Below are 15,069 nucleotides of genomic sequence, written 5' to 3'. Positions count from 1 at the left end.
GTAATGTTTGGTTGATCTGAAAAAAGTGGGCCCTGCACTTGCAGGAAAACACTAGAAAGAAAGAAAAATATTAGAATTAATCAAATACCAATATGTTCTCAAAATTTAAGACATATACACTTGCAATCTACTATCTTCATAAATTAAAATATTACCTGTACAAAACTAATGTAAAATTAGAGCTCTTATCCCATTTCTCCATTTGTACTATAGAGAGCCTATCATTTTAGGCCTAAAAGTATAACCTAAAACTGACCTGAAGCTAAGTAAAATTAAGCATATTTTAGAAATAAGTTTTCCTTTGTCACATAAACAATAACTTGGCAGCAATTTTTGCTTATAAGGCTCTTAATCTAGAACATTTGTGATGTCATCAGATGATATGAGCTCAGGCTTGATCTTTGTACTCATTCTAACTAGATATATAATATGGCTGTAATACAGGTGAAACTCGAAAAATTAGAATATCGTGCAAAAGTTCATTTATTTCAGTAATGCAACTTAAAAGGTTAAACTAATATATGAGATAGACTCATTACATGCAAAGCAAGATAGTTCAAGCCGTGATTTGTTGTAATTGAGATGATTATGGCTTACAGCTCATGAAAACCCCAAATCCACAATCTCAGAAAATTAGAATATTGTGAAAAGGTTCACCATTCTAGGCTCAAAGTGTCCCACTCTAATCAGCTAATTAAGCCATAACACCTACAAAGGGTTCCTGAGCCTTTAAAGGGTCTCTCAGTCTGGTTCAGTAGGAATCACAATCATGGGAAAGACTGCTGACCTGACAGTTGTGCAGAAACCATCATTGACACCCTCCATAATGAGGTAAAGCCTCAAAAGGTAATTGCAAAAGAAGTTGGATGTTCCCAAAGTGCTGTATCAAAGCACATTAATAGAAAGTTATGTGGAAGGGGAAAGTGTAGAAGAAAAGGGTGCACAAGCAGCAGGGATGACCGCAGCCTGGAGAGGATTGTCAGGAAAAGGCCATTCAAAAGTGTTGGGGACTTTCACGAGGAGTGGACTGAGGCTGGAGTCAGTGCATCAAGAGCCACCACACACAGACGGATCCTGGACATGGGCTTCAAATGTCGTATTCCTCTTGCCAAGCCGCTCCTGAACAACAAACAACATCAGAAGCATCTTACCTGGGCTAAAGAAAAACAGAACTGGTCTGTTGCTCAGTGGTCCAAAGTCCTCTTTTCTGATGAGAGCAACTTTTCCATCTCATTTGGAAACCAAGGACCCAGAGTCTGGAGGAAGAATGGAGAGGCACACACTACAAGATGCTTGAAGTCCAGTGTGAAGTTTCCACAGTCTGTGTTGATTTGGGAAGCCATGTCATCTGCTGGTATTGGTACACTGTGCTTCATTAAGTCCAGGGTCAATGCAGCCATCTACCAGGAGATTTTGGAGCACTTCATGCTTCCTTCTGCAGACGAGCTTTATGGGGATGCTGACTTCATTTTCCAGCAGGACTTGGCACCTATCCACACTGCCAAAAGCACCAAAACCTGGTTCAATGACTGTGGGATTTCTGTGCTTGATTGGCCAGCAAACTCACCTGACCTGAACCCCATAGAGAATCTATGGGGCATTGCCAAGAGAAAGATGAGAGACATGAGACCGAACAATGCAGAAGAGCTGAAGGCCGCTATTGAAGCATCCTGGTCTTCCATAACACCTCAGCAGTGCCACAGGCTGATAGCTTCCATGCCACGCCGCATTGAGGCAGTAATTGCTGCAAAAGGGGCCCAAACCAAGTACTGAGTACATATGCATGCTTATACTTGTCCGATAGTGTTCTATGTACAATCCTTGTTTTATTGAGTAATATTTAATTTTCTGAGATTTGGGATTTGGGATTTTGGATTTTCATGAGCTGTAAGCCATAATCATATCAATTAAGACAAATCACGGCTTGAACTATCTTGCTTTGCATGTAATGAGTCTCATATATTAGTTTCACCTTTTAAGTTGCATTACTGAAATAAATGAACTTTTGCACGATATTCTAATTTTTCGAGTTTCACCTGTTGGAACAAAAGCACTGGTTTGTTGTCAGAACATTTCACTACCAGACGTTGACTTATTATTATTTATTATTGAAAAGGGGGATGGACTCTAGACTGTTAAATCTAGATCCACAATTAATTAAGAAATCAATAGAAAACATAAGCCAGACTCTATGCATACATTAATATAATCATTAGTATCAACCTCTTCCTCCTCTAAGAACCCAGATACGATTCCTCCCTCCCCTATTAAAATCAGAAAAGCAATCAACAATATCTATTATAAACCAAGATAAAAAAAGAATGCAACAAAATAAAGTTCACTATATAAGGCCATCTGAAGTGCAATCTGTTTGTGGAACTCACGGAATAAGCTCCATTGAAATCCTACATTCTGCACTGGACTTGCTTTGAACGAAGCATGTGCAGAGAAATGTATTTGGAATCACGCAGCAACATTTAGGCCCCAATATAACATGTCTAGATTGTGACTCCTAGTATAAGGAAGACATTAGGCACACTGGGTGAAAAAGCTCTAACGATTGTAGACAATAGGGATTGTAAACCATGGCTTGTCATAACTTGTCAATAATTTTGGTGATAAGAAATAAGCATGTACATTATGCAGGACCCATAATTTATGTAAAAATGTGTCTTTAGAATTTTTAAATTGTGTTCATTGTCCCTCTGAACATATGCTAATATCAGTGGTGGGATTCAATTTTTTTACTACTGGTTCTGTGGGTGTGGCTTGGTGGGTGTGGCAGGGGAAGCATACTGTAAAATCTCCAGTCAGAGATGGTCTTTGCCGGTTCTATCAACTACTCAAAATTTCTGCTACCGGTTCTCCAGAACTGGTCAGAACCTACCGAATACCACCTCTGGCTAATATGTTGCTTTTAGAAATAAATATTTACCACAAGGACCAGATATCAGTCTTAAAACAAATATCTTTGTAAACTACAGTTATACATATCACAAAAAATAAAATGAAGAAGGGATTGCATGTTTTTCAAAATACTGTACATTCCATGCAATTTGGATTTTTTACCACCTGTAAAAAATGTGAATTTTCTTTTCAACAGAATATTATCTTAATATATTGAAGATTTGTTTTAATTTATCAGTAAAAAGATATTACCATTTTAAGTTAATGCCCCACCCAAATCACCCTAAAAAGTTATCAAGAATGTTTAGTGTATTGTATTATTGATGTTTGTTTATTTGTTAAAATTATTCATTAAAATATAGCTTATAGCAATATTAACACACTTATCACATATCATAATGTATATTATTTGTGTAACTTAACTATATTAGTTCCTTAACATATCTATTTTGACTTCAAAAATCTCATTTAGTTCTATTAAACATTAATTTTAAATATTAGGTTGTAATGTTATTCTGCTTGTACAGACTCCATTGTGAAATATATGCAAAGGTCATATCCAAGAGTATATTTTTATACCAGGCTTTTCAACATGAAGCTTTTAATAGCAAACGCAGAATATAATCCACTAATGTATGTGCAATTAAGCATGGAATGAATTGCATTATTAAAGGGAAGTCTACTTATCCATTTTTTCTGCTAATATAACTCAAACATATTACATTTTCTTTAGAATTCACTGGAACTATATTCAAAGTAAGTGCACTTAAAATTGCAATCTCACAGAAAATCTCTATTTGCTAATAAATACTCTAGAATATCTCTTTTGCTTCTTTTTCGCCATTTGCAGAAAATCTGAATTTTCTTTTAATACTTTTCTCATAGCTTTGTTTTTCACCTAAAGCAGAAGTTCTTTTCAGAAAATGATTTTCAGTCCTTTTTCAGATGTGATTTGGGAGTTTGGGAATGATACAGACCCTCCGCTTCTGGAGCGGGGGTCTTTTTTCTTTAGCATCTGCCTGTAGAAGAACAGATGTGAGCACCTGCAGTGACAGGCTGCACATGATCCACATTATTCATAGGCATTCAGTTATGGCTACAATGGTAAGCTTTTGTATATGCAAAGTCACTAAATATATTAATCTGTGTTCCCCTGAGCACTGCCCCATTTAATTTCTTCATTGGCAATAACGTCTAATCTAATCCTCCAATCGGCTCCCTGCTGTGCCCATTTTCCCCTGGAAAGATATGTGAAGTTATTCAAGTTTCCACCTGTTGCATATTGAAGTCAGTTATGGCATCATCAAAATGTTCAGAGAGACAACTCATAATTCTGCTATGAAGGCAGTCTATTTAATACGTCTTAGAGAATATTTTAAAATTTAGTAAAAACGAATTATTAACCACCAATAAAGAAACTTTCTGGAGAAATTACTAATGCCCTTTTGCGCAAAATTCCTATAACACTAGAAGGAAAATGGCGAAGGAACAAAACATCACTGCAAGTGTACCTCTTGCAAATGGTCAAAATCCCCATGTAAAATTTTGTTTATTAAACTTTTAATATTATAACTAATAGAAACTTTGGTCAATATACCAAGCAGCTAAAAAAATAATCCTAATCTCAGGTGTAAGATTTCAATTTTGGGGAAAATTTTGTTCTATTATCCCTTCCTCTGTTTTGATTTGTTTTCACCCACAATGCATCTGTTAGCTCCATTGTAACCCACATAATGCCCATGGATATCAGGCTGTGAACAAAGACAGAAGCGGTTTAAACAAACCAGCCCCTTTCTTTCCTCTCTGTCTATTGTTGTATAAATGGGCCTTCTGCATTCTGCTGCTAGGAAACCAACTTTTAAAAGCCTAGCTTCAAAAAAAGGGACAGACCCCCAATAAAAATAAAGCAAAAAGTTTTCCTCTTGCTTTGTTTAAACAAGTCTTTTTTAAAAAAAATCTGCAACAGCAGAATATTTGAGGGTATGCGTCTTTTTTAGAAATATCCAATTCCTCACCTCCTGCATCAGCGACTAACATAAAAACAGTCAAGGCTTTTCACATTAAGCCTCATTGTTATTTGTGCATTGAACTATTTCACCTTAACCGCAATGTATAAATGAGAGAACTTTAACTACAATGTATAATTGAGATTAAAAACAATATCTGTAAGCATTATTTTATTGTTTCCAATGGAAGGATAGATAAACTTTTACATAGATAACAAGTTGTTTAAGAGAAATACAATATGAAAATAGTATTTTATGTCCAAAACAAAAACTATACAAAATTGTAGCAACTATCGGCATCACTCAGAGCGATCTTGAGCTCTTGCTCTGTTTCTATAAATTTCCGTAGCTGTCAGGGGAGATTTAACTTCCACGCTGTAGTGGCATATAACAGACACACGTCCTTTTCCTAAACACGATATTTTGTATTTGTCAACTGTCTTCTCGTCCGCCAGCTCTTTATGCTTTAGCGGCAAGGAGAGCGTCTGGTAGAGAATCACGTGACCGCCGCCGATCCCGTCTTCCTGGGGAAAGAACCATAGAGACTTAAGTGTGCGCAAGCTCCATCAACAGTACTGCAAAGGGATACATTGAAAGTAAGCGTTCAGTGCAAACTCGGCATCTGGCTCTGAATTGACGTCTTAGTATTCCGGCCTAGAATCCCGAGAGTTAAGAGACATAAGGTACAACCTTGAGGCTGCTGTCCTAAGAGTACTTATTTTAGAGTGCCAATTCCCTCCAACAGATTTTTCAATCAAGGGCCGTGACATTGTTCTGAATGTGCTGTAGGGTGGAATAAAAAGTCTTTTGGGACTCATACACTCAAGAGTTTCTCAGGAGGCTGGTCGGACGTTGCAGCCCCCGATAAGGGCTTTGCTTAGTTGGCAATCTGTCCGAGGGAAATACCGTTCTTTGCAGGGGGTTGTTCCCGTTCCTCTCGGCTCAGAACTAAGTCTGTTTCCTCCGGCTCGTGGACTTTGGGTCTGCTGAGAGAAAGAAGAACCTAAGAGCTGATAGGGAATAAGATGGGTTCATGCAACATTGTACTTTGATTGTATTGTACGGATCCAGCCATTTGGTCAGTTTATCCAGCAGTGAGTTATGGGAACCTAAGTTAATTGAGTTAAGTATTTTTGGGTGAACCATAGAAGAGTCTCCAACAAATGCAATGATTTATTGAAGGCAATAATGAACAATATGCATCTTGGACACTGAGATATTTTTCAGAGGAGAAAAACGGTGCAAGGGGCAGAATGGAAGGCAGGATCTTGGATTTCAGGGATGTCCACAGGGCATCAAGGGATGACCATGGGGTGTGATCAAAGTTTTGGGTGCTTTTATGTGTGATGCATATGCAAGACAGGCCAAAACTTCCATAGGTTCAGTGGTATTGTGGCTGTTATGCTGAATGTCCAAGTATTTAGCTTGCTCAGCTGTTCATTCATGCTATGGTGAGATGCAATCCTAAATATATTTGCGTATCAGATGACATTTAAAACTTAAAATCCTAAATACATTCTCAGGTTTAATGAAGTTTGCTGGATAGACATCCATCAAAATCTGAAATCTTGTGTTGGCTTACTCAGTAAGCATGAGAGCATGTAAAGTTAAACTGAGTTGTCCTTACTGTTGAGTAATATACTTGAACTATTTTATTGGATGCAGATATTACAGTAAGATATAATGTGCATGAGCAGGAGCAATATATACCACAGTTTTGAGTGGGCCAGGCATTTATGCCCAGTTATTTTCAAAAATAATAATTAACTTCTGATTTAGCATCCTTTGCCCTTGTGTCAAAAATGAAATGAACATCAGCATTCACCAACAATGTAACAGTATACATAAAATTATAGATCCAGATTCCGGATTTTTTTATTTCCATTATAAGAGGAGAGTTGCACTTATGAAATTTTTGGTTATCACACATTTTTGAATGTGGTAGGAGGTTATGTCCTATTGACATTATTTTAATCTTATATATCTAGCTTATTTATTTGTTGATAGAATATCATCTGTGCTTAGTAGCTAAATGTGCAGTATTGTTGTGTCTTTAACTTTGAAATCAGATATAGACAGTTAACAAAACCCTTTTCATGAATAATAATACTTTACAATTTTTGTTTTGAGACTAAAAACCAGAAGAAAAGTAAATGCCATTGAAATAAAATATCCTTATATGGGGCTGAAAGGAGTTGGTGTTTGTTTTTAGTTTTGTTTCAAAATGCTACCTGCTTTGTTTAAAGTTTTATATTTAAGTTCTATGTATCTCACCACACATGTATGAAAAGCAATCAGGAACCAGAAGTCTCTGGAAATACATTGCAGACTGGAGCCCTTCTCATCCTAGTAAAGGAAAGGAAGTCAAAGAGGCCATTAAATCTGGTTAGTACTTTTCATCAGTCTGTTAGAGGGTGGAAATGAAAAGGCATAATATTTTCTGGGATAGACAGATGCTTTAGTGCCAAGTGCAGAATTGCTTTTATGTGCTCCATCTCCTTCTGGCTGGGTTGATGGTCTCTAGTAGACTATTACCAACAGTGGTGGGATGCAACCAGTTTAATAACTGGTTCAGTGAGCACGTGCTTCGCATGTGTAGCATTCAAAAACCACCCATTTTAAGCATAAAAATTTACCTTCTATGTCAGTGCTGGTGAGTAAAAGAGCTGACATGTGGCAATCTGCTATGCGCACGAATCACCTGAGCTAAAAAACAGAGAAATATAAGACAGGAAACTACCAGTTCACTGGAACTGATGCAAACCGGTAGAATCCCACCACTGATTGCCAATATACTGTATTTCTTCTGTTGGCTTGCCTTTTATCTGAGCCCAGGTGATTTTAACATTAATGCTACAATCAGCCAAGTACTCTGACAAGTAAGTTCATTGCTGATGGACTGCACTACAGCAGCAGCTATATTGCTGTTGCTCAAGCCCAATATTCCACTGACAGAATTTATCTTACCATGTTCCAGTAATTCCCCTTATATCATATTTGTGCTTCAGGACTTTCAGCTAGCTTGTTATCCATACTTTGTGCATTAATTAATTAACGGGTTAAATTCCTTATGTTCAACCTCCCTTTCTTTTGCACCTGTACACCCTTTGTTTCTTAGTTAATAGTCATGCTACCGTAAAGGCTTAAGCAGTGATCCCCATTACTTTCATGAATTGGCTCACCCGTTTTAAAGAAAACCAGGTTGATAGCCAACCCATTATCTCATGGTAAAATCCTGATTATCACTTAGAATTATATCTGATTGTCCATTTTGAACAGATTTTAAGAAAAATTCATTAGTCTGGTATTTTTACCTTTGCATATAAAGAATCAGCTATAAATGAAGATTGTTGTGGCACAGACTAGGTTCATAAATAGTTCTCAGATTAAAGAAAAGAAGATTGTGTTCCCAAGACTACATTAGAAAGCAACCATCAATAGCTTCGTATTATTTCTAGACCGATTGAAACAACACTATAGCAAAAAGGAATGTGATAATAGCACATAAGGGGTAGAAATGATTAAAGAAAACCTAGAGGCATCTTTTAAAGTTGCAAGTTAAAAATCCGCAGTCACTTTCATGAATAGTAAATACTGAATATAACACTTCCGAGGTATTTTGTACAGTAACGAAAATGTGCGAAATCAGCAGCGTGAAAGAATGATGTGGCACTAATTAAGTGCTGCTAATCTCTACTCTCTCTGTATTAGAAATGAAGAAACTTTATTTTCTGTAGCATAAAAAACAGAAGATTTTTTTTCTGACCAAGAACCAGAATTATAAGGCTTGCTTTTGGTTTAAAAAAAAGTCTTAAATATATTTTTTTAATTTTAAATTTAAATCATCTTCTATCAATAATGCATTATATTTATATTTGTACAAATGGCAAATTGCCAGCAAGATCCAATTCTCTCTTAAAATCTCCTGCATCAAAATAAATACTTGATCTTGTTATTTTCTAGCTTTGTTACATATCCACTAAAGGTGAAAAACTGTTCTCTCAGCTTGATTGCATTTCCAATAAATATTTGAAATTCCTTTATGCATTCTTGACAATTTATCCGGTACCAATAATACACCATTTTATAAAAATTATCTGTAAGATTATAGTTCAGTCTAAATTTCAACCCATTGTTGCACATGCTGTTCCATTGATCCAACTGTATATTATATCTTAAATCTTTTTGCCCATTGTATCATGCAGTCTTTAATTTATCTTCTGAACCATTTTCAATAAATTTATACATACTAACAATAATATGATCATCATCTGTATGGAGCTCTACTTCAAATTTAGTTTTATTGTTTTCAAATCATAATTTTCCTCTTATTTTTAAGTTAAATTCTTCTTTACAAAATTTAGCAATTCAGCCTAGGTTAACCAATTTTGTTTAATTATCATTACCTTTCTATAAAAGGCTTCTTGGGGTGACAGCCATTTTAGAAGACTATTTTGGCTTATAGGACATATCTAACATTATTTTTAAAGTCCACATTTACTTTGACATTATCATACCCCTGAAAGCATTCCTCAACATTTCTCAAAAATAGTGTATTGTTTCCCAAATTAAACATATTTCTCAAAGTGTGAAGACTCTGATGTTATGTGGTACCATGAATAAAAATACTATCTGAAGATTTATGAAAGTCATTTGTATTTTAAAGCGTGAACAATAATGCTGAGATCAGCTTAATAGAATACTTCTTCAAAATCCTATCATCTTATCTCTCCTTAGGATGAAATTGAAATGGATTGAAATTGCATTATGACAACTATTCTCTTCTTTTTCTTTTTTAGCTGGGAGAAGAAATTGAGTTTTTCTATGTAGTACAAGTATGGGTGTTAAAGGCTTGTATACGTTTGTGGTCACTGCCTGTCCGGATGGATGCCTAGTGATAAATCTGAAAGATGTGGCTGAAAATCATTGTAGGACTTATCCTGGATCTGTTCCTGTCCTTGTGGTAGATGCTATGTCTTGTCTTCGACACTGGTATACACCAGAATCTTGGGTCTGTGGGGGCCAATGGCGTGAATATCGTTCTTATTTGGACAGTTTCATAAATCGCTTTACAACCGCCGGTATCAAACTAGTATTCTGTTTTGATGGCCTTGTGGAGCAAAAAAAGCGAAATGAATGGGTCAAACGAAGATTGAGAAATAACAAAGAAATAGCTAAGATCTTTGAGTTCATCAAAGCCAATAAACAGCAACCTGGAAGAGGAATGTTCTTTATACCATCTGGGCTGGCCACATTCACACGTTTTGCCTTGAAAACTCTTGGCCAGGAGACGATATGTTCATTGCAAGAAGCAGACTATGAAATAGCAACTTACGCACAAAAGAACAATTGCATGGGGATTCTTGGAGAAGACACAGATTACCTGATTTACGATACTGTTCCTCATTTTTCCATTAGTAAGCTACACTTGGATTCACTGGAAACAGTAATGTACTCAAGACAAAATCTCTGCCATTGGCTTGGTCTCAGTGTCCCAGACCTTCCGCTTTTTGCTTGCCTCCTTGGCACAGACACTGTCCCAGAAAGAGCAATGGAAGGTTTTAGGAATCAATGTTTATCTTCATATCGGGCAAAAAGGCAAAGCTGTGACAAGAAAGCAGATGCTATTATTGCTGTGGCAAATTATATTTCAACTATTCCACATGTTTGTGAAAGTTTGATGGATCTTGAAAAAATGCTGCCTTTGGGATCAGACAAATTAATATTGCGCAAAGGAATAGAATCTTATCTGCTACCTGAACAGCATTCTCCGTGGCTTCCTTGTGACTTCAAGTCTACATTACAGTTAGCAGAAGAGCAGAAGAAAGATTTCCCTATTTGTTTAGATCAAGAGATCTTTCAGGTAATTCCTTACCTGGGTTACCCGAATTCAGGCAATTACAAAGAGCTGCTACTTTGGCTACATAGATGGATATTTTATCTACCGTATTAGTACTTCTCTATGTTGTTTTCTTTGGAGGGAGTACAGGATAGTCTGTTCTCCTTTTACACTAAATCCTCATTAGTCTCCCCATGATACACAACAAAGTTGGACTACTCATAGTCCATCTATGTCCCTTAGGTTAATTTTTGTGGCCTTTGTGGAACAGTTCAGTGGTGTTGAAGATGGCATAAGGGGAGGGAGGGAGAGAGGCAAACATCAGTGAAACAAACGGTAACATAACTACAGAAAATCAATGCTAGGTTTACAGTCCATCTAGTTTATTTTAATCTCCCATAACAAAAGGGCTGAAATTTTTATTCCTTCCAGATGTCACCAACATCATTTCTAGGGTCTCTGTGGCACTCATAAACTGGAAAAAGAATTAAAGGTGTGTTCTGAAGGTAAAAACAAAACCCATTAAGCATAGAATGACAACAGCAAAAGCATTTTTTTTTATTTTGCTTATGACAGATAGCTAAAGAACAACACATACGAGCTGAAAATCATATGATATACAATATCCTAAGCCATGCAGAAGTTGAATGCAGCAACACGCTGGAAGATGAATATGATACATCCCTTCCTGGACAGGCGCTTATCTATTTCCCTGCTCGCCAGCACATCTATTCCATCCTTCTGGAGTCTGCAAAAGGTAAAGGATGCAATAGAAATTTACTGTTGAATCCTCAAAGCTGGGAGTAATGAATTGGGTTATATCCTTATGCACAAGCTTTGAAAAAGCGATATGTGCAGTTTCTAAATGCAAGGCTCGCATAGATATACAGTTTAGTCCTTGATACTATCGGCAAGACACATGTAATTAATTAGAAGACCATTGGAAATAATTTAAAGGGAGTTGTGTGCACTTGAAGGCTGGGGCATTTTTGAACCTTTTAAGGAGATTTTGTAAAACCCCATCATCGAATACTTATGAAAGATGTTAGTAATCAGCAAGCAGAGCAAAACAGCGTAGCCTAGTATAGCAGATTCTTTTAAATGTTTATTTTCAAAAAATATGTTTAGAATAATAATGAAGGAAAATGAATTTTAGTAGAAATTTGACAGGTAAAAGTACAACTTAAGGTGAAGCAATTCTGCAAATAGATTGCGTAGTCATACCGGTATTAGCAGTGGTGGGATTAAAACATTTTTACTACCGGTTCTGTGGGCATGGTTTGGTGGCATGCATGGCTTGGCTTGGCGGGTGTAGCAGGGGAAGGATACTGTAAAATCTCCATTCCCGTCCCACTCCAGGGGAAGGTTACTACAAAATCCCCATTTCCTCTGCACCCCACTAACCTGCTTTCCAGCTCCGTTCTCCTGTGCGGGGCAACAAAAGAAGACCCAGCCAATCAGTTGGGACTCGGGAGGCAGAGAATAGATGGAGCGGGGCCAATCAGAGGTGGTATTTGCTGGTTCTCCGAACTATTCAAAATTTCTGCTACCGGTTCTCCAGAACTGGTCAGAATCTGCTGAATATCACCTCTGGGTATTAGCACAAAACCTGGGATGAAACAGAAACATTATGTATGACTTTTTAGTTTTTGGAAGCATACATTTTTTATTCCAGATATATGGAATACAGTGTTGTGGTTAGCTAGCAGCAGGTGCGGACGGCTGAGGAGAGGGAGGACTCAGATGAGGGACCGGGACCATTAGGGAGTGGACTGCTGCCTTCAGAGATTGTGGGGGCTGGCAGCAGCGATGAGGAGGTTCCCGAGGAGCCTGTGCCAAGTGCGTGTGTGCTCAGGGCTGCTCGCAGGAAAGAGCAGCTGCAGCAGCACGGGCAACTCGGGGTTAAGGCTTCAAGGTAATGGCCCCTCCTTCAAGAAGATAAAAGCCAGCTGTGAAACCAAGGTTCTTTGTAGGAAGCAAAAATGTTTTGAAACTCCAGCTTCATGGACATTGCAGTATCTTAAGTTGATATTTGAAGACTCTTGTGTTTTAAAATATTTCTTATCTGTTATTCTTGCCAGCCTTGTACAGTTTTGGCGAGGCTTGTGCTTATCTAAGTTAATTAGTACAGCAGCCTTTTAACCGGTGATTCGTATGAATCATTAAAAGGTTTCTGTTCCTTTCGTTTGTGTTTATTTTATTGGAAAAGGGTTTGGGTCAGAACATACAGCTACCTTGATCTTTGATAGAATAATTATCAAATAAAGACCTCTCTTTGCATTATATAAGCTATCTAACATTCATGCAAATTACTCAATTTGTCAGCTAACATGGTATCATCTGCTACAAAAGTACTTGTACTTTCATGTCCCCAGCCAAACACCTCCAATGTAACAAATAATTCTTCGTGAAGGTACTATATTCATAAATGCATTAAAAAGCCAAGGGAATACCATACATAGGTGTGGACTGCTATGGGTTCGCCCGGGTTCGGGCAGACCCATTGCTAACGTTATGGCTGGTTCGGCGAACCGCCAAATCCCACCCCTGATTAGTTCCACCCATCCCGCCCTGCCCCTCCCAGGAGTCTCCATGTGACCCGTTTTGGATGTGAGGTAACTGCAGGGCCCACGCAGAGGCTCCGAGGGGGGAAAACGGGCCTCCTGGAAATCTGGAAATGAGCCCGTTTCTGGCCTCTGGAGGGCCTCCGTAGTCTGTGGGAGGAGTTTTAGCCCTCCCAGAGTCTCGAGGAAAGCCTCCGGAGCCTGGAGAGGACGAAAATCTGGCCTCCCAGAAGTTCCAGTAGGTCACGTCACCATGGCCACGCCCACCCAGCAACCGGGCAGAGAACCCGTTGCTGACATTTTTGAAGCCCACCCCTGCATACATCCTTATCTTACTTCGTACTGAGTATGGAACCATTCACTAATTATTCTCCTGCATACTTTACTTTCCTCATATGCCATTCTCACCGCACTCATTAAGCAATCATCAACTCTGTAATCGTACCAAACGTTTCATAATTTAGACTAGAATAGAGCTGGAGGGGACCTTGGAGGTCTTCTAGCCCAACCTCCTGCTCAAGCAGGAGACCCTATACCTGTGATGGCAAAACCTATGGCACGCGTGCCAGAAGTGGGTCATAGAGCCATCTCTCCCAGGCACGCCAGCCATCGCTTGTTGCTCTTCCGGCCAACTGGTCTTCGCTTGCGGGAACGCCAGAAACCGGAAGAGCAGCTCCCAGTGTGTGCATGTGCACTGGCCACCTGGTCTTCCAGCTTCTAACACACAGGCGCACACAAAAACCATCTGGCTGGCCAGTTTCTAACGCGCATGCACGTGCCGGCCAGCTGGTCTTCACGCACACATGCGTACTAAAAACTGGCTGCCACCTGGTCTTCGCGTGCGCATGTGCGTTAGAAGCTGAAAGACCAGGTGGTCGGTGCACATGCACGCACCGGGAGCTGCTCTTCTGGTTTCCTGTGCGCATGCTGCCTGCGTGAATAATCATAACTTTAATGCAAGCTGTAGATTTCAGCAGCTAATAGCATCCATGTGAAGATTTGATTGCATCCTTCAAATGCACATGGGCCTTTTTTCAAGGACAATTTCACAGTTCCTTTGTTCCTGGTGTAGGGCTAGGGTGAGCATTTTATACCAAGGACAGCATGCAGCACACTGAATCTTCTTTTCTGTCCATTTGGATCATGATAGCTCAAAAACGATGGTAATTTTGCACAATTTTGATGTGGGGTAACCCAAAAACTCTTGACATGCTCAATTCAAATGGACACTGTGGAGGTTTTTCCTGTTTTCATGAATATGTGTTTGCAAGGGACACGATCTGAAAGTGACTTGGCAGATGGGACCTGAAACCTGCAAAGTAAGGCACCCTATTCCTGAGCCTCTTAGGTGATCAAGAGAGATGCCCTATTCAGTGGTATTGAAAATTGCAGAACAATCAAAGAGCAATAGCACTTAGACTTATATACCACTTTACAGTGCTTTACAACCCTTTCTAAGCAGTTTACAGAGTCAGCACATTGCCCCCCAACAATCTGGGTCCTCATTTTACCGACCTCAGAAGGATGGAAGGCTGAGTCATCCTTAAGCCTGGTGGGATTTGAACTGCCAAATTGCAAGCAGCCGGCATTGTTCTGTACAATACTGGCTCTTAAAATATGGAATGCTGTTTACCTTCCTTGGGTAGGTGCAGATGGATCTCGGGGTATGAAGAATCTTTTAGTTATTATTGTTACAATAAATCTTTTCCAAAGTTTCAATGCATTTTTATAGTTTATTTTTCTTCATTTTGGT

The 15,069-nt window shown here is 38.6% G+C and overlaps 1 protein-coding gene across 4 annotated transcripts in view; it reads left to right on the top strand.

Moving 5' to 3' along the window:
* Positions 1-5,429: 5,429 nt before the first annotated feature.
* Positions 5,430-15,069, top strand: part of FAM120B (family with sequence similarity 120 member B) — a 38,283-nt gene continuing 28,643 nt past the window's right edge. The window contains exons 1-4 of one of the 4 annotated variants that reach the window (XM_087968195.1): positions 5,430-5,596; positions 7,212-7,298; positions 9,713-10,776; positions 11,329-11,509. In XM_087968195.1, coding sequence (XP_087824321.1) covers positions 9,751-10,776; positions 11,329-11,509 — 1,207 coding nt within the window. In that variant the 5' untranslated portion in view covers positions 5,430-5,596; positions 7,212-7,298; positions 9,713-9,750. The remainder of the gene's footprint in view (positions 5,597-7,211; positions 7,299-9,712; positions 10,777-11,328; positions 11,510-15,069) is intronic. The other 3 variants (XM_087968208.1, XM_087968205.1, XM_087968217.1) reach the window with 3 other exon arrangements.

The sequence above is a fragment of the Notechis scutatus genome, chromosome 1, assembly GCF_049901735.1.
Source record: "Notechis scutatus isolate UNSWTSFEM ecotype Mainland chromosome 1, rNotScu1.2, whole genome shotgun sequence".
Lineage (NCBI taxonomy): Eukaryota > Metazoa > Chordata > Lepidosauria > Squamata > Elapidae > Notechis > Notechis scutatus.
Note: the sequence above shows the minus strand (reverse complement) of the source record. Positions and strands in the feature narration are given on the sequence as shown.